At 38.9% G+C, this 20,575-nt stretch overlaps 1 protein-coding gene across 1 annotated transcript in view; it reads right to left on the bottom strand.

Moving 5' to 3' along the window:
* Positions 1 to 20,575, bottom strand: part of USP10 (ubiquitin specific peptidase 10) — a gene marked incomplete at its 5' end in the record, with an annotated part of 29,212 nt that overhangs the window by 1,939 nt on the left and 6,698 nt on the right. Inside the window, 9 exons of the mRNA XM_009072616.1 lie at positions 907 to 1,051; positions 4,147 to 4,312; positions 7,370 to 7,550; positions 8,822 to 8,921; positions 9,735 to 9,838; positions 11,102 to 11,157; positions 11,655 to 11,764; positions 13,236 to 13,327; positions 18,547 to 19,572. Of these exons, the coding sequence (XP_009070864.1) occupies positions 907 to 1,051; positions 4,147 to 4,312; positions 7,370 to 7,550; positions 8,822 to 8,921; positions 9,735 to 9,838; positions 11,102 to 11,157; positions 11,655 to 11,764; positions 13,236 to 13,327; positions 18,547 to 19,572 (1,980 nt within the window). The remainder of the gene's footprint in view (positions 1 to 906; positions 1,052 to 4,146; positions 4,313 to 7,369; positions 7,551 to 8,821; positions 8,922 to 9,734; positions 9,839 to 11,101; positions 11,158 to 11,654; positions 11,765 to 13,235; positions 13,328 to 18,546; positions 19,573 to 20,575) is intronic.

Here is a 20,575-nt window from a genome sequence, read left to right as displayed (position 1 = left end):
GTCACACAGTGACAAAATCAATTTCTGCTTCCAAGTTATACCACAATCCCTTTTGTCAGTCAAGGCAAAGTGAACTAGCTCTACATACTTCAAGGAAAAATTAAAACTAAAATACACTAAAAATACAAAAATAATAAAATGAAGTGGCTGCCTGACAAAGTCCATATCTCACCTGAGATACCAGTACACAGTAATCTCATTTATTTATTCCTATTAGAGCTCCTGACTGGCTGACAGCCAATTTGTCAGCTCAAACCAAAATGCATTTGATTTGGCAGCTCCATCCTGGGCTATATGCAAACTCTTCCACTCTTTCAAGTCAGTATCTCTTGTATTTGTTAAATCAAAGGTCTTGCTGATTTACTTCTGAACTACATCTACCCTCAGGCTGCATTTTCTATACACCAACAGTTTCCTTCCATCAGCTGCTAATTATTTTAGTAATTTGCCACTTCTCTGAGTTAAATCTGTGACAAAAATATCCAGCATTGACTTGGCAACAGCCTTGTGTAGAGGCATATCCCTCATTCCAGAGGATGACTTCCCATATTTGCCCTCAGGAGTCTTTAATCTTACTCCGTAAATCCACAGGAAGCTTATTTGGCCAAACCATTGTCCAGGATGTGCCAAAGGTTTGAAGATCTTTCAGCACAATGTTCTTTGCAAAACAGATGCTCAAACAGCAATGTCAGGCTCAGCAAGTCTGACCCCAGAAACCCAAAGAGATTCTTTTGAAGGAGAAAAAGCAAACAAAATATTCACCCAAATGACGTTTTCAGAGAACAATGAAGAAATTTCCTTCTTTCTTCTTGTGCAGGAGAAAGAAGGAAATTGCAACAGATATCCCTAGAAAACACAATAGCTTTTCCCTAAAGGGAGGGAAATTCTGTTCCAAAATCTTTTTACCTTTACTAATTTCCAGATCAACAGGATACTCAATATTCTTGATAAGCTTCTGACATCCCCCAGTCTTCTCATACACAAACCTCTTGAGGTGTAAGACAAGAACAGGAGGGAGTTCTTCTAGTGTCACTCTCCGACTGATCTCCACCTAAAAACACACACAGAGAACACAAAACCTAGAATTTTTGTTAAGTGCTCACAATTCCTCCTTTAGATCAGGAACAAGTGCTTTATTTTAAATGCTGTTGCAGAAAAAAAATATTTGTTATTACAGCACTATTAATTCATGATAAAAACTGCAGTTTATGACTTCAAACCCACTGAATCTTCAACCGAAATGTCTTAAAGGAGAACGCAGTATTTTCAAAGAGAAAAATATGAATTATAACCACATTTTTCTACTCGGCAGTGATTTCTATATAGTTATAACCAAACAATCCACAAAGTTGCTGCCTGAGAACCTGAAACTGAGCTCAGAACTGCAGAACAAAACTGTTTTGCCTTCCTAGAAATTAGGACATCAAAACATCTCTCAAAATAACTGCCTAAGGTTTTTCTCCAGTATTTTATTGGCAATCAGCAGCAGATTATTTTTCAATACAGAGCTTGAATCTGCTGGAACCTAAGTGTGGAACTGAAATTCAGAGGGAAAAACTATTATCTCTTTCCAAGCCTGCAAAGTAAAACCTCTCAGGGCCTCAAGGAGCAGTTTGAGAACCCTACGGGATGTGAAGATTTCTCCTAAGGAGTATGGGGAAGGTAAAGTGGAAAAGTTAATGAGGTAAGGCCACTTTGGTACTCAAGAGACTTCACTTTGTTGGAAAACATGAGCAGGTTTGAGAATAGGACTGAAAGGAAAATAACTTCAGTGAGGATAAAAATTAACCCCATCTTAACTGTTGAAATATTCCAGATTTAACCAACTGAACTGCAGGATTGAGGGAACCAAAACTTTCTGCAAATGCAAGTGAATTTGAGTCAGGAACAGCAAGAGAATGTCACTCCATTTCAAACAGCTATTTGCATTTTAAATACCTAATTAAACACTGCAGGAAAATATGACTGATTTTCTGTTTGTATCAATACACACAGAAAATTCTAAACCAGCTCAAAGTGAGTTTTAAAAAAATTTCAAGAGAAATCATTCATGTATATTCAGAATATTGTTCTTTCCATGTCTATTCTCTGCCCATAATTTAATCCAGATTAAGACAATCAGAAGGCAGCAAGAATTTTTACTAATATAACAGTTCGAGATGTAAAATGTACAATTTTTAGCTTTATCAGAAGTCCTGACTTTCCCTTCTGTAAATGGATCTGAAAATTCCTATCTGCAAAGTCCTTTGCTGGTTCTACACACAATGTGTTCAGTGGCTTTATTATCATTTTAATACAAGAACAACTATTTCAACTTGAAAAAAAAAAAAAAAAAAAAAAAAAAAAACCCAACCAAAAAAAAAGAGACCTAAAAGTATTGTAGATGCTTTCATTTCCAGCTAAATTCTGAAACATAAACCAGACCAAACCTCCAGCACCTCATCTGAACACCCATTTCTTCCAAACCCCCTAATTGAGCTCTGGGTTGTCAGGAAAGAAGTGAAAACCATCTGCAGTAAAAAGCAGAGAATGAATGAGCAGCAAAACAAGATCTGTGTGGTAAATCATGAGGAGTTTGCAGTGCAAATATTTCTTTCACATGGAAAACAACTGGAGAGATAAATGTCCTGAATACTGACGGCAGACAAATTTCAGCTCTCTAGCTTTAGCTTTCCAAAGAAAATGCTCCATCTTTTCTTTATCTCATCCTATTCTCACTTGGAATATTGAGAAAATTTGAGAGATACAGACATGAATGTCACAGAGAACATCTACAGCCCCAGAGTCAGGAACTGTGTACATGAAATTTCCATGTGAGCAATCCAAGCACACCAGAGCAGCTCTTTCCTACTGCCCACCACAAGCAGCAATATAGTACCTTAGTGAGGAAAGCTTAATTTATTCCTCTGTATCACAAGTTCTCACACTGCAAAGCCAAAAGCAACTTTTCCTCCTTGGAAACACTTTTCTTGCAATTAGTACTATTATGTATTCTTTGAAAGAGAAGACAGAGTTTTGTAGAGCTGCATGAGAACAGAGAATAAAAAGTGACAGAGAAGCACAGGGCTCAGAGGCCTCAGGAGCTCTTCCACTCCATTCTCTGAAACAGTTACAGCCTTGTATAAATCCTGACTAGTGTTTCTCCAACTTTCCCTTAAAGCAGCCAGGACAACTCCACAAGCGCTACAGGGACACCTAGTCTAGGTCCTATTCCTATTTACTGCCTGAGTATCACTGAGAACCAGCAGTTTTCCCTTTTCAGAGCAACTTTTGATATATGAAGTTTAACATCTGGTTCCTGAGATGGTTTTACACCTCTCTACTTCCATGTTTTTATTTCTGGATGCTGAACAGCTTCTCCCTCTTATTCCTTCCTTTTAAATCACAACTTTTCTAGTGGAATTTGTTTTGATTGCTATTGTCCAGACAATCTCCAGGAGTGAAGAATATTTCTCCTGAACCAATGACTTGAATATAATATTACTGACAAGTTGGGTTTTTAGGGCTGTGGACAGCAAACTAGTGCCAAGGACTAAATGGAGCTGTTCCTGGCTATTGAAAGAGTTCAGCTTATTGATCCACAGACAGTGATTAGATGTTTTAGTGAGCTCCAGGTGGACTTCTACCAGGTCTATCACCACTGAGTATTTCAATTTTTGATTTTCAAGTCAATTGTGTGAATCAAATCCCATCAAGGACATCCAGACAAGTGTTCTACTCCAAGAGTTTTCTTCCTGAAGTCAGAACCTGCTTTCCAACTGCTCTGGATAGCTGCTCCTCTACTTACAACATCTGGCAATGCCCAGGAATCAGTATGTTATGACCAGCTAAACATAACAGTATTATTCACTCTGTTAATTTAATACACACTCCAGTAAAACCTCCAATAAATTACTGCATCAGCTCAAAAAACACAACTATTTACAGGTTTGGTTTTGTTCAAGAGTTACTTCTCTGCCTTTCAGTGTATGCACTCACATGTAATGTGTTTTACTGCTGCGGATGCTCTGAAAAGGTTCTACCTCTTTTGTTAACACAAGTAAGAGTGTTCAAACAACTATTTGCAAAGCAAAAGTTGTATAAATACCCTTTTAAAACAGTCCTTGGCTGTGAAAAAAAAAAAAAAAAGAGGTCAACAGAACACACCTCTTGCTTGGTTTTTGTGGTGTAACCCTGGACAGACTCTCTGGCCACCAAACTCTCCAAGGCATCCTGCACCGTGCGGATCTTGTCCGACTGGATGTCCAGCTGCAGGGTGAAGAAAGGTTGCAGTGTAGCAGATTCCTTGGAACTCTGCTGGTAAACAACAGATCTAGTGGGGGGAAAAAAAAAGTTAAACTATAATAAAATGTCATTTTCAACAACAGAGAACCTTCAAATAAAACTGACGTTTGCTTTAGTAACTCGATTTAGTGTTGATTCAAAGCAACACACAAAGGTCAAGGGTAAGTTTTGACAATATGAAACACTTTGCTGCAATTGAAATGATTTTCACAACCTCTTAGAGCATCCTGAATGGGATTAGATTTTATTTATGCAAAGATTAAAGCAGTTATTGGATAAACATCAAAACTTTATGACTGAATTTTGGATAATGCATTTTAAAAAATTCCCTCCAGACTCTTTTTGTGTTAGTTTGGACCTGGTTGTCCAACACATCTTCAGAAGTGCAAAGTGCCATTGGTTATCTGTGTTCTGCTGCAAAAAATAACAACTGATTCCATGTTTTCCAATAAAAATCGTCTAAATTTTTGGTCACTTCACCAAGCCCATTTTCACAGTGATTTTAAATTGTTTGCTTAAATGTTGCCACAGGAAATGCAAACTATCCTGCAGTGAGGACTGGCATTTCCTCTTCCTCCCTTCATTTTCTCTGCCCACACCTTGTCCACGTACTTACTCCTTGGACATAAATCAGAGTCTTTTGGAGAAGTGGCAAGAGTAATGACTTGGGGCCTGAGAACACATTTCCTGGGGTTTGGGGGTTTTTATTTCTGTCTGAAGTGTGTTCAGCTGCAACTTTTAAGCAGCCTAGGCTGGTGACACTGTCCTGTGCAATGGGACAATACTCTACAGCCACAACACTGCACTAAGTGGATCTTCCTTACTTTCAGTTTCTTAAACTTCACCAAAAAAAACCCCACCAAGATTTGTTTTATTTTGTAAGTAGTAGTTGTATTAAAAACTCTACGAAAATGTGACTTTATAGAGCCAGAGAAATCATTCATTTATTCTGTTATTATACAATACAAAGCTTGAAACTGGAATTGTAATGAGCACAGCTCTGATCCATGTGTCCTGCCAGAATGTCTCCAGGTCAGGTAGGAAATGGCAATGTATATATTAACACACATTAATCAAAGAGCTCCTCTGGCTCAGCCAAAGCCCTGAAGCCCCAACAGAAAGCCAAGGCAGCTTTATACTGGCAAATACATCTCCTTTAGAGGAAAGACAGAGCATGAAGAACAGGAGCATCTTTGTTTCAGTTTAGCACTTCCTGCTTGGATGTTTTAAGGACAAAACCTTCAATACATGGCAAGTGAAGTGTTTCAACAATCAAACCCTTCTAAGTCTTGCTGCTTTTGGATACACTTCACACTTTTCTTAAGGAAACCATTATTGAAGCCAATAACCCCCAGCAAAATGCTAACAGCTCCAACTGGTTTCAAGTCCAGGTATCAAAAATTTAATGGGCAATATAATGAATAGATTTTGAGAACATAATGAATAATAGTCTCAAAAGATAATTAAGAAAAACAAAAAGTTTATAGGAATTATATTGTAGCATTTATTCACATTTTCTTCACAAAGCGAAGCAGAAATTGATTTGGTAGCAAAGCCTTTGCTGGATTATGATTTTTCTGGAACAATATCACTTATGAGGATAATTACAAATCTCAATTGACCAAGGGAAAACTCACCACTTTCAATTAATAATTCCTTGGGCACTGTAAGAATTCTACAGCAAGAATTTTTCAGGAAAACTCTGTACTTTCCCACATAAGTCTCACACTGCTAAGGAAGACTTTAAGGGTTGTTTCTCTTAAGCAATTATATCTAAATAGGCACTTAACAGACTCAAGCCTTGCAAGGACAGCCTGAATTTCCCAAGCCTCAAGTTTCCCAAGCCAAAAGATGCCAATTCAAACCATCTTTTCCTAGCTGCTTTTTCCATTTGATTTTTCCAGTTTCTGATGCTTTCACTTAGTGGAATTCTAGTGGCATTTCTGCCTTCAATCCTTCCCATCTCCACCCTCAGAGGATGAGGCTTTCCCACATCCCGTGGGATGCTGTCTCTGTGTTTAATTGTGTGACCTGGTGTGGAGGATACAGTGGATGTTGTGACAGCAGACAGGAGATGTTGGATTGGACCCTGTGGTTCTGCTGCTTGGTGCAAGGTTTTGCCTTTCCTCAATATTACCTTTGCTTTATGTCATTTTCTGGGGACTTCTGCAGAAAACAACATTCTCTTAATAGACTTAATTTAAAAAACTAATGGAATCATGCAGAGGTATAAACAATTCTGACCATAACTATACTAAAGGTATTAAGAGCACTTTGGGTATGTGCACCAAGGATGCAGAATTCCATCAACACCTACAAACATCTGCCAAATCCTATGGAAACTCTAATGCTATTTGCCAGTTGTCTGCCCCAAACCCCAGGAGAATCAATCACAATCACTTCAGAGGCACCAGCCCACACTCTTCACACCTCCAGACTGAGTACGTGGCACACAGAGAGGCAAACTCCAGCAATTAGGTGTCTGTCTCCAATTTAAAAATAATTCTTCAGGTCTAGCAGTTTTGTTTTGGAAGAGGTTTTTAGCAAGTGTTTACTTTGTTTCACTTTAAATGATAAATTTCTCCAAACAAGCCACGAGGCTTCCTGTCCAAAAAACACCCTTTCAGGATCTGCTTTTTGCCTTCATCTGCTATCAGACCTGAATGCAAGTCATGTCCCACATTCTTCTCATTCCAGTAACATCTTGTAGTAATTTACATTTTCCCAAACTTCTTCTGCCTTTAACATTCACTAACTATCAAACACAAGTTTCTCTGGGAAGCATTAAGTGTCCAAATAACCAAAAGTCCACAAGTTTATTTTATTTCAGTCTTTTGCTGACAAAATCACTCTTGGCAATTCTCACTTAGTATCCTTAGTTACAACACAGGTTGAGACTCCTCAAGAGTCACAAAAATTTGGAGCTCTGAGGTGAATTCTTGGACATTAATATTCAAAGAAAACATATTTCCAACTCCTTTTCTCCATGCAATTCATAGCTTTGGTTCTCAGGGCTGTTATTTAAGACATTTAAAAGGATTCAGAGTCTAGAGGAAGTCAACAGTTCTAGGAAAAAGTACTTTACCTGATGTGACCACCAAAGATATCAGTAATTGGAGTCTGAACAAAGTCAGCCTGTCGAGTCACTGACGACTTGTTGCGAGGTCCAACCTGCTCCCACTCATCCTCACTGCCTTCCCCTTGCTCCTCCTGCTCCTCCTCCTCATGCACACTCTGAGCCTCAGGGCCATTGGACACTGACAGTTCTGCAAGGACACAGAACAAAAATCACACTGATTGATTATTTTTACAAACAAAACACATAGATTAAAAATTGTAAAGGCAAAAAAACCCCAACACAAATAATTTTCTGAAGGTAAAATGTTTTCCTAGGTCACAGATATGCTAAGTGACTGAGAACAAGTGTATTCCAGGCTCACTCCTAGCTGGACACATCCATGCATTCAGGGAATTCTGATGACTCTGTGTAATTAAATGGGAGTTTTCTAGCAAAGGTTGATATATTTTTAGTAGGAAATTTATGGGGTAGAAAATGAGAAAGTCAATTACATTTCCTGAATAACACTTATGCCATTAGTAAACACAACTCCTCTGCACAGGCATTTTACAGGGAAACTAAAGCTTAGCAAATATTGTCTCTGCAATGCCCAAGTCAGGAGGCTCCAAACTGCACAGAGCCAAAGGGCAAAACATGGAATGATCATTTTATAGCTTAACAAATTTATCCTCCTAAAGAGAAATTGGGTAACTTCACCTTAATTCTACACCTGGGTAATGCTACCAGTGTTTTCTGCCATTTTTTAACAAGGGGCTCATAAAGCAACTACGAAATAGTGGCATTATAAATATCTTGGCAATATAAATATAGAACAATGTGAAATGGCATTTTCTTCTGCACACAAATTCTAGTAATTCTTGCAAGGGAAATTCTTCTCCAGCTTTGGCAGGAAGAATTTTCAAATCATTTTAATATGCTGGTTTCTATCAGATATAAATTAGGCATTAGTCTAGATGTTTCCACATCAACAAACAGCTCTTAACAGTGGTTTAAAGATCAGTGAAAAAACACACAGATGGATTTTTGAACTCCCATGAGAGAGCCAAAATCCCAGGAAACAACTGACACTGCAGGGATTAGGAATGACAAACAGACCTGTGCTTAAGATAAGACTAGTCAACTCCAGTTAGCCTCAAATAATGGTCAGTTGAGCTCAGCAAAACTTTGCAATACAGAAATTTGCTGGTTAGGAGTTCCAGGAATATGACTTACTGTTGCTCAGAGTACTGACAGGATGATGATGAAGCACTAACACTTTAGATCATTTACAGACTGGACCGAATGGACTCATTTTAGCCAGATTTTAACAAGATACTACTTGTTAATGTCTGAGTCCCCTAAACCATGACATTGTATCCCTACCTCAGCCTCTGCTCCAAACATTACTCTGCATTACAGAATCACCACACAAAAAGGAGAATATTTGCAATTGATTCCAAAAAACACCCCAACACTAACTTTCATTATGTGGAGAGAGAAGTTTCTTGAGGGTCAGCATCTCTTCATGTAGTCCATTGAGGATAAATCCCAAGTATTCTTCAGCATCCTCTTGCCTGCCCTAAATAAAGTATTTTTTTCAATTAATGATATGACATTTTAATGGTTTCAATTTAACAGAAGTTCAGGACATTGAACATCTAACTTTCTACTACTAATTTAGCTAATTTATCAACTCCTCAAAATTGCAAAGCCAAGTAAAGTTCAAATTTTACTCTAACACCTCATTTTTAACCAGTTCAAACCAAACTGCCCTGGGCAGTAAATTCACACAAGCCTGACATGGTTATAAACATCTCTGCTTTGTCTCAGTACTTACAATTACAATTATATATATGTATTATGTAGTTATAATATATTCCTATATATTTATTGCATTGTCTAATACAATAATTCCATTTAACATGTCAGTTGTGATTTTTCTCCTACTTCTTTTAAGGACACTATTAAAAGTTGCTGCCAAGCCAAGGCCAAAGCAAAGAATGGTTTCAACTATTATCTTTTCTTTACATTGAAACTAAACCTGAAATTGTATTTTGAAGTCTCTGTGGACCTTCAACCATTCCAAGCTGAATTCCCTTGAACTGCTTGACTGTTAAATATATCAATTTCATTATAAAATGAAATCTTCTGTTCCAACAGCAATTATTTCATTACTCTGACATCTCAAACTGCAAATTAACATTACAATTAACTGGAATTAACATCTTCTTAGAAACTAAGTCCCGAGATAGATGAGCTTCAGTACAAAGAACTATTAACTAGTTGATTTTAGAGGCATTTGAGCACTGATGCTGACACACAGCTTTCCACAGCTTTGCTGCCAGGGACTGTCCTGCCCTGCCAGCACAAAATGCAGGAGTTGAGACCCCACCTTTTCTGACAGACTTGACTTTATAACCGTCAACAGCCTATAAATGTAAGTGGGTTCGAAGGCAGCTCCTGGTCGGATGTCTCGCACAATTTTATCACCTAAAGCTGTGAGGCAAGAGAAAAGCCCACATAAATATCAACATGTAACTTTTTCTACATTATACCTTAACATTCTTCTCACAAATCACTAGATTTTGGAGCCCAATATTTATTTTACTGCTAATTTTATTCTAATTTTGGTGTCTTGAGTTCAGAATTCCTAAGATGCAGCTTTTACCTGTAAACCCTTTTTAAAAGCATCTTCTATCCCCCTGCACAGACTTACAGAAAAGCTACTAAACACACTGAACATTCACAAGAATATCCAGACATAGAAGAACAATTCTAGTTCTGTTCAAATTTTTGTACTTCTTTTGTATTCAGAGAACATTTTGTGGACTTGCAATTCTAACAGATCAATTTTCCTCACTACAGAAAAAAAACCCCCAAGAACCAGTTTGACAAAATGTTCCACCTAATGGCAATAAAAGGCCTCAAAACTATAGTTGAAAGCTACTCAATGAAATGACCTAGAAGTAGAGTAAGTTGCATAAGACACTGAGATTTGTTTTACAGAAAGAAACCACAGAAATGTCTAAACTGTTTGGAAATCACTGGAACAACCAAGTCCTTGTGGTGTTTTCTTATCATGTTACATAAAAACCAGTTTCAGGAATGTGCTTGTTTCTAGAAGTTTGGAGTACAACAGACCTGGGTTAAAATTAAGAGTAAAAAATGTTCTATTCCTCACTATATAATCATCCTTGAGCCTAAATATGTATTAGCAGGAATCATCCACTTCTGATGGTTTCACACTGGAACCAGAAGCCACGAGAACATTCCTACAGGCAATCTCTGACTGCTTAAGAGACCTGTTATGGCCTCACTTTGTTCTGAACGAACGTGGTGTTCAGTATTTAAGGAAAGATGACAGAATTGAGCAATGTGATACACCAAAGAGCTGGAAATATGTAAGGAAGTGGAGTAAAATACAGGGAGTATCAAATGATTTTGTTAGGAAGATGTTCTTAGAAGACAACAATTAAATCAACCTTCAACAAAAACTATTCTTATTGCACTTGTACATTTGACCCATCAAACAGAAGAAAAAAAAAATCTGAGTTCTGCATATGAATTACCAATGAGAAAAAGTCTAACACTGACAGGAAACAGCAAACTAAGATATCAAGAACCCCCCAAAAGTTCAAAGAGCCCTGGAAGGGATCAACACCAGTCTTTAAAAGTCTGAAGTACATCAGCCAAGGCAGATCCTCACCCCAAAGCCTTCCTCCCATCATGGTAAGACCTCTGTGCCCCATCCCCACTCACCTTGCTTTGCCTTAGGAGGTACAGGCATGTTAGTGAACTCATTCATTAAACGAACACTGAAACAGAAGGAACAACTACACATGAGCATGAGGACAAATAATACAATGAGACCATTGTCATTAGAACCCCAGAATCATCAAGGCTGGAAGAGATCTCTAAGCTCATCAAGTCCAGCCGTTACCCTGGCGCTGCTCTAACCCTAACCCATTCTGCCTGCCAGCAATAAAACCCAGGAATACCATCATGAAGCCTGAGTGCTTCAGACATAAAATCACTGTAATGAGCCCCAGGTGTCAGGTGGGTTCTTCAGGCTCTCACGGCTCATTTTTGTATATTAACCACTATTTCAAACTGATACTCCTAAGGCAACAGGAAGTATCTTCCTCCAGCAGACGGAAAATATCAAGTTCATTATAACAGATATGTATCACCCCAAAACACACTGAAGAGACTTCAGGATTCATATCAACTTTTAACAATCACCATTTGTTAGAGATTTCTCGATGAGCTTAGTCAGATCAGAGAGTGCAATTCCTTTTCCCAAGCTACTTACAAACTGTCTAGCATTGGAGTTGAGGTACACGGCCTCTGCGATTTGGAATACATTGGAATGGACTTCATTAAATGATACATTGGAGGGCAAGCAACCAAGGCTTGCAGGGTCTAGGCAGTGGCATTAAGGAAACATTCAGCAAATGGCATCTGGATATTAACTAAATACTGCATTAGATTTAAAATTCTATGCAAAACAGAGCTGTGTTTTCATTATGGAGAGCAAGGCAATAATTAAGTGGAAAGAGAATGAAGTTTTAGCGCAGCATTAACCAATAATGTACAGAAGTAATATAAAAAAACAGCATTTTGTAACACGCAGCCATTTCAGGGACATTTCAATCACGGCAAAATCTTTAGGGGAAGGAAACATTTAGGAGCAGGAGAGGAAAAGAACTTTCATAGGAAAGACTTCATAATATTAACAAGTTGAAAACTGGCAAGAGAGAACCTGTAACATGTTTCCTGAAGGGAATGGAAGAAGCCAGAGGACAAACTTCATGTCACAGGTGATGAGTCACCAACCCCAACCCAACTCAACGTGATGGGAGACACTCTGCAGTGTAAAGGACTGGGAGCAACCAGGAAACTCCAGAGTACGTTGGGAGAATAATCCTTGAAAAACATCACAATCTGTGCTAGTTGGTGGGACCAGTGAGCTTAGGGAATGGACTGAGACTGGAGAGGCAGGGAAAGGACAAAACAAGCATTGACCTCTTCAGACAGAAATAAATTTGTTCCTACAGTGTGCAAAAACTGAGTAACAAATTCCCATGTAACACTTCAAGACTGAAAAGGCAGGAGCTAATATATATAATCAGCTGAGTGCAGAACTGGTTATGTAATATAAATGGTGAAGTTTAAAGCACAATTGGTCTGGAAGTAGTTTATTAGGCTCTGCCATGATCAGTCTTGAAATTGGTCTTACTTTTCACTAGTGGTAGTAGAAATTAAAGTATCCTAATTGCCACCTCCAGTGAGCATTGCTGGCATGGGAGAGAGCGAAAAAATTATTAATAAAGCTATAACGCAGTGCTGAGAAAGATGACTTCAGTTCCCCAGGGTGAAAGTTATCTCTGCAAGAGAATACAATTCCAATCCATTAAGATGAAGCTAATCTTCCATAATGTAATGTTGTAAAAGGCTCATTTTAACCACTGCATTGATACAGCTGATGCCTGTGACAGCTGCTCAACACAACCCCAATGATGCACTCCACAAACTGCCAAAGCAGAGCCTCAGAGCAAGAACAGATACTCCAAGCACAAAAGATGCTTAAACTGCTGCACAAAGAGTCAGGAGTAAGCACAGCTACAAGTTACAAGAAGGTTTTCAGTTGGGAGAAAGTTTGACACAGGTAAGAGAGACAAACTGCCAACAGGATTGCAGAGGAGCCCTGGAAGGTTCCATGATCCAAATGCCCTTGGATTTCTAGCTGCTATCCCTCCACATTTTACCCACAGCAGCAGGATGTGGGAAGACAAACACCTGTACAAAATACTTACCAAAATAATCCAGAAAAACTCAGATACAATAGACAAATGTTAAGTTAAGAGCATTACTTTTGCCCAGGGAAGGATACAGCATTGATGTAGCACCAGTTCCCTTTGTTGATCAGCCCTCGGGGTTGCAAAGACACTGGTTTATGTATTAGCCTTACATTTTCCAGTATTTCTGCAGGATGAAAACAGCAAATTGAGCATCAACAAAACTCACACGTGGCCATCAAACAAACAGCTGTTGCTGCATTACAAAATCTCTCAAATGAACAAGATTGCCAGAAATTTCAGCAAATCATTTTCACTCCATTTCAACACTGCTTGGATTTCAGATCAGATGTGTTTCTTCCACTGAAGACATCCCGGAATTCAGGTCAGGAGGATGTTGGTACAAAACCTAATCATTGGCATTTCAGAGCTGACAAGACCTATTTATTTTCCTTTTCCTAAACCCAGATACTTTTATTTATATACACAGATACATATATAGATATCAAATCCCATTAGCTGAAATCACTCAGCACCAATTTTGTGAAGTATTTCCCAAATTCTCCAGGTCTGAAGGGAGATGAAGCTGCATCACAGGCTCAGCTGACAAGTCTCACCATTCACTATCTTACAACAAAAACTTCTCAGTGCAAACAGGACAGACAGATGGTGCTGTGCTCTTCAGAACAGGCTGGTTTAGTTACTGCTTTAAGACTTTCAACATGTCCAAGACAATCGGTTTACATAACACAATTCCTCCTGCTTTCAAACCCTTCAGCAATGGCCCAAGTTTCAAACTTCTATTAGAAACCACTGCCCAGAAAGACATTTGTCTCAGTTATGAAACTCGAGAGCAACAGAAGGAGTTTTTCCAGGAATCCTGAGCTGTTATTTAGGTACCTAAATAAACACTGTTCAAAGAAAATACTGGGGCTGGTGGATTTTAAATGTGAAAAATAAGGACAAGAGGTACACAAGACAGAAGACTGAAATATACATAGCAACTGTCTACCAGGAGAGTTATTCATTTTTATAATAATGTGAGGGTCTCTGCTACACTGCATAAACTTCAGCTTGAGAAGGACTAAAGAGAGAAGAAAACATGACATAGGTGGAGAAACAGAGGCACAAAGCCATAACTAAGCAGAGGAGGAGCAGAACTGTGAACAAAATCCACATCCTTCTACTTGCAAGCTCTCTCCTTACCTATAAGATCCAATTTCCTGCTACTACCACCAGTTCTAACCAAATAAAAACATGCCAAAATACAGACAATAGTTTAAATCAGTCTTCTTTCACATAAAGAAGTGCCACAGCAAAGAGAGGTAAAACGGGAGATGTCACACCCAGCACAGATGCAGATGAAAACTCTTCTGGGAGCGCTTTAATTAAATTACTGCTCAAGTATTCCAGAACCTATTGCCAAAGCAGCAACATTTGAGCTGTGCTGTGCACACATACAATCTCTCTGTTAATACAACTAAGCACTGCTGGAAATCAGGATAAAAATAATGGGAAAATTTGCTGGTTTTAATGTCTATCACTAACTTTTTACCTTAACTCTTTTCTTCCCCATTTCTGCATCAAGCTAGATCAAGACATTATTAGACCTTTAGCATCCTCTTGTGGTCATGAAGCTGCTTTGGAAAGTGTCCTGTGGAGTTCCTGTGAGTTGTGTTGCTTTTAACACAGAATTGGTTTTGTGTACAGGGATTACATTCAATATCACATTTCCATCTCACATCTGACATCTACAAAGTGGCTAAAAGAACTTTTACAAGAGTATCAGCAGAAAAATACACTTACAACCACGAGAAAACTTTCAAACCACAAAACCTCCTCCAAAGCTCTTGTCACTAAGCAGAAAGAATTCCCACTGAAAGGACACATGTTACAAGTTAGGAATTGAACAGGTTAGGAATGTAACTCTTAGCTTGAGGCCCTTATTTAGAGAATATTATGTCTGTCACTCAGATCCTCCTCAAATCTGGACAATGATTAAAAATCCCAGGGCAAGACTGCTGGATAACTAACCCTACACAGAAACCTCTCTGCAACAATGGAGGTTCAATGTGCAACAGGCTAAATTCCTATAACTGTTTATACTTCAACCTTGAAATGCCTCCACTCCACATCTGCTTGCTCCAGTGCTCACCTACCTTTACAATACAAACAAATTTTCTACTATGTAACACTGACACACTTTTCCTACAATTTGTCTAATTTTTCCTAATTCCTTCCTATCATTTTTCCTAATTACCCTTTGTTTTCACTAGTCTTGGCAGAACAGTGAATCATCGTCTTCATCAATTTGTTTTAGCTATCTGAATTTACCTCCATGGTCACTCCAACTGTCTCAACTGGGCCAAAGCAAATTAAAATTTTCCATGTTTGCCCACAGTAAAGGTTTCAGATCTTACTTCCAGCTTTGCTGCTGCACTAGGTAACCTTCCTTGGAAAGCAATGCCCAAAGACTGGAACTTCCATCAAGTCCTCAACAGCAACAACAAAATTAAGAGTTATCTCCACCTTTCCCATGTAAAGTGGTATTAACACACACTAGAAATAAAACTTTGTCTTCTTCAGCTTTCCTAAGAACACGCATCAACTCCCCAAAACTTCCAGATCCTGTTCTCTATCCCTACTACCAACCAGGAGTTCTTTGCATTGTATTTTGCAGTTCATCTCTGTTCTGTTCCCTTACTTCTACTGTAAAATGACTCTGGATTTAGTCAGACCTTAACTGCTCCTGCTCTTCAATTCACCTGACATTCTGCCTGCTGTGAACAGATTTGATGTGCACTGCTAATTCCATTATCCACAATGAAAATGCTACAAGAAAACAGGATCTAGAGAGCATTTTCAGATCCTCTCACTGACGTTTTTCCTAAGATTACCAAAAACAGTTACAAGTCTACTCAGAGAACTGATAGTTTTCTAAGCACTTACTTCCTTAGCTTACTCAAAACATTATATAAGGCATTATTAATTATCAGGTTAACATCAGAGGGGAGCAATGTGAAATGTGGCAAGTGAAGCCTTGAAGAGTCTTATTTTTTTACATATACCATTTATAACCTTCACTATCCCTTAGAAATTAATAATGTCATGTTTGTCCTAGCATCTAAATTAGGCTAAGGCACATAATTACCATAGTTGTCCCTTTCTAAACATCAAGTGCTGTTCTTGCACAGCAGGTACATCCTGGACACTTGCTAAAATTAACTCCTCAGTATTTGGTTCTCACCAAAACTAACACGGAATTTGTCTGTTCTATTTATTTCTAGTCCTGATCATCTCCTTATCTTGTGTAGCTTCTGTTTGAATTTGAGGACAAAGAAACCACAGGTTTTTGCAGACTGAATCAAGTAGGATTAAATTATCTTCCAGGTGCCTGTGAATCACTGACTTCCCTTGTCCTAATAAGACACAAACAATTTGTCCCTGGAAAAGTAACTTCTCTTCTTGTGTCCTGAGCACCTGTTCTAAATAAAAACTGCCTAGAAGGGCCTCAGTGCTCCAACATCAGCTCAGATTTGTTAGTTCTGCTTGTTAACTTAAGGTATTTCAGGTGTAGATGTTGCCCCTGTTCAGCACCTTATGGCACTTGTGACGAAAAACTCATTTCCACTGGCATGAATTGAAGCTGGTGAATTCCCAGCAAATCCAAGGAGGAGGATCTCAACTCACTCAGCCACATGGAAAACAAGGAACACATGAGGAGCTCTCTATGGCAAACACACAGGACTGCTACATATCCTCACACAATTATGTTCAACAAGGGAAAAGATCTGAAATTGAGTATGAACAAACAGAACTAATGATGTGTCTGGAAATAAATCATCAGCTGCAACTCTTGAAACACATTTTTGAGTGTGAAGGGTATGAACAAAGCACTGAGGTACCTATTTTTCAAACAGGACAGAGAACACTGAAGAACAGAAAATATGTAAGACCAATAAAATCACCTTTTTCCACAGAACAAAGCACTGATTACATTACTGTATAAAAAAGACCTTGCTGGTTTGCTACATTAAAGAGAAAATAAAAGCTCTGCTCCCACCTGCTGGCAAAAAACAGTACAGAACCTCTAAAAGGCTACAAAGTTAACTTATAGCTGAAGCAACTTGGACAAGATAAAATAGACTTTTTCATTATGGCAGCAGTTCTAGCTTTATGGTTGCCACAAATGGCTCTAACTTGAAAGTTCATTACCAAGTGATGTGATTTCAAGACAACATTCTCCACATATATAAGTTCATACAAACCATGATCACCTGCTTATATATATATGCATTTTAATACAGTCAACTGCATTTGTGACACTAAGTGGAAAATACACTGAAATATAAGTTAATCTCACAGCTTTTCTCTCGACAGACAATTCTGAGTAATGAAACCACTGTAGAGAAAGGAGGGGAGAGGCAGCATCTACTTCTGGGCACTCTGAATAGGAATCTCCAGGTTAGCTGATGGTTAGAGGAGAAATTCGACTTGAAACACCACTGCTCTTGCAAACGAGCTTGTACACAAACAGCAGGATTTTGCACAAGCCTTTTCACATATGGATTAATTCACAGATTTAAAATATTTACTTCTGCTCCAACACTCATGACTCAGTGACACAAAATGCAACCAGCTGGGAAAACTTCATGTTTTCTGATAGAAGCTGCAAAAATCATCTCCTGCACTTTCTAGTATTTCTCCTATGACAGGGCCAACAGTCAAAGCTTTTATATCACTCCTTCCCTTTCCTGATGTACCCTCTGGACAGCTCCTTATGGCTATTCTTGCATGGGCTGGGATTGTTTCTGGATAAAATGCTATTGTTTGTAATGGTTAAGGATAATTCTTCAAAACTGGAAGGACAGAGCTCTCCAACAGCCTATCAATACATATAGAACCTATTGCCTGAAATGAGAATTTCTGAAGCAAGACCTATTTATTACATTTGTAACACCTCTAAGATGTTACACTTATGCTGCTCTAAGTGTCCAGGAGTTTCAGCTACTTTGGTATAAATATATTAATAGTCTTCTGGCAATGGAACACATTACAAGAGTGTGAATACTGGATCATGTAACACACCATTTCCAGAATAAACCTTTCTCCTCATTACAACAGCACAGCTGAACATGACCTATTTCAAATCACAGATCACTTGAACATATTGTTTGACAAGTAGCAATAGTTTTACCACATCTGGGATAATGACACGGTGATGTCTGGTTGGAATGTTGACTCAGGGGGATATAAAATTACTTATTCAAATTACATCCTTCATGCAGTGTTTGAACAGTTGTCTTAGTAGTAGAGGACTGTTTCCTACGGATATTGCAAGCTCCTGTTTACAAGCAGAGTGAATACCCTTCCAGTGTAACATCCACTTGTGTGTATTAACTATACCTGCAATCTTTATGGCTACAGGATCCTCTGAAACTGGAACAGGTCCCTCTTTGACTTCAACCTGCTTTTCAGGGACCAGAGGAGATGTGGCAGGAGGGGTATACTTAGTCTCAACATAGACCACAGATGTGGAAGCAGAGGGCTTGGAATTGTGAAAAAGACTAGCCCACGATTTTGCAGGCTGATTAACAGGGACTGATCCTGCCAGCGGGACTGTTGCCTCAGTAGTAGGTGAAGCTTCCTCAGGCTTAGCTTGGTCTGAGTCAGTGCTTTCCACAGTGTGCAATTCTACCCCATTGGCAGCTGTGTCCTCACCAGAGGATTCAAGTGTTTGTCCATTAGTAACGCCCAGACTCTCAGTAGTATCAGTACCAGCATAAGACTGTACAACAGCTGTCCTTAAGGGGCTATCTCTGATGGCCTCTGAGGGGAGGCAAAACTGTTCAGAATTAGGAACACGGCATACCTCAGGCTGCCCTGCAGTCCTGGCATTGGCTAGTGTGCTACAGACAGCCTCAGCAGAGACAGCTTCATGGATGAAGACCACGGAGTTGTCTGGGCTGTTGCAAGTCCTTGGGGTGGCCAGGGAGGGGATGTCTCCTGCCAGCTCCGTGTCCTCCGTGCTCAGGCTGTTCAGTCCCGAAGAGTTGGCATGGCCGTTCACCAGAGCCTCTGGGGGAGCCACACCATCACTGACATCTTCCAGGTAACTGTAGTATCCAGGGGGTCTTTTTTTCTTCTTTTTCCTCTCCCTCTGACCCAGGCCACCGGACAAGGCGTCGTTGTCGGCGTTGGAGCCGCTGTCCAGAGCCAGGGCTGGGTCGCTGAACTGGCAGTCAATGGAGTTGTAGTTTGGTTCACTGAGAGCATCATCAGGGGGTTTCTGAGTAGGTGCACAGCTGAGAATGAATTCTGGAGCCTGAGGATTCAGAGTACTTGAAATACTGTAGTCAGTGTTGTTTAGGACAGATGACTGTGTCTCGATAACTTCGTTAACACCAAATTCAATTCTCTGATACTCTTCCCCTGGACAAGAGAGAGCAAATCTCAGTTAGTCAATGACATCAAATCAAACAGCTATAAAAGCAAGGAAAAACCTCCCTATTTTCCTGTAACTCGGAAACCAAACTACATTCCCTCAAACAAAAATAATTCATCTTCTCAACCCAATCCTGAAGACTTTCAAAAGATCATTTTCTTGAAGTCTCTTTCAAAACATCATTTTCTTACAGACCACAGAACATGATTCAGGTTTGCTTACACAGAGTATGATCTCCCAGATCCCTGCACAGTTCCTGTGAATAACCTCCATAAATTCACCTCTGAACAAAAACTATTAAAGCCCTATGAGTTTAGGAATAATCTGCATTAAGTTAATTACTGGATAACTGTCTATAAAATCTGGTGCAATATTTAATTCCAAACTTCCTCTAAAGCCAATCTTTGCCAATGACAAGTACAAAAGCCAATCCTTGACCTCTTGCACTTTTCCACATGTGAAGTTTGGTTTTGAGGGGCTGAGTTTGCTTTTCCTGGTGTATAAAGATTTATCATAATCCTTAATAACTGGAAAATATTTTCCTTAATTGCATGGAAACACTAATTCCAGGTTTGAGCCTCTAGGCTCATTAATAGCTTATTTAATGTTATCACAATTTAATTTATTACTAGGTAAGAATATAAGACTCCAGGATTTTATGACATGAAATACAAGAGATACTCAATGTAAGTCAGAATTCAACTTGGAGATGAGAGCAGCACTGAAAAATTATGAAAAAGCTTTGTTGTTCTATTGATTTATTTATTTACATTGGAACTTGCAAGAAAAACTAACGAAGACTCTCATGGCAGCTGCAGTCACAAAATATTGTCAGTCATAAAGTTCTGCAATTTCATGGCCCTTAATCCATCTTATAATGCATCTGTGCTAACTAGGAACACTTGAATCCTTCAGTTACAACTATTTCCCTAACTATTACAGTGATAAAATATATGGAACAGTTTCAGGAAAGCTAAAGCTAAGGTCACA

Source organism: Acanthisitta chloris, unplaced genomic scaffold (assembly GCF_000695815.1).
Source record: "Acanthisitta chloris isolate BGI_N310 unplaced genomic scaffold, ASM69581v1 scaffold6944, whole genome shotgun sequence".
In the NCBI taxonomy this organism is placed as follows: domain Eukaryota; kingdom Metazoa; phylum Chordata; class Aves; order Passeriformes; family Acanthisittidae; genus Acanthisitta; species Acanthisitta chloris.
Note: the sequence above shows the minus strand (reverse complement) of the source record. Positions and strands in the feature narration are given on the sequence as shown.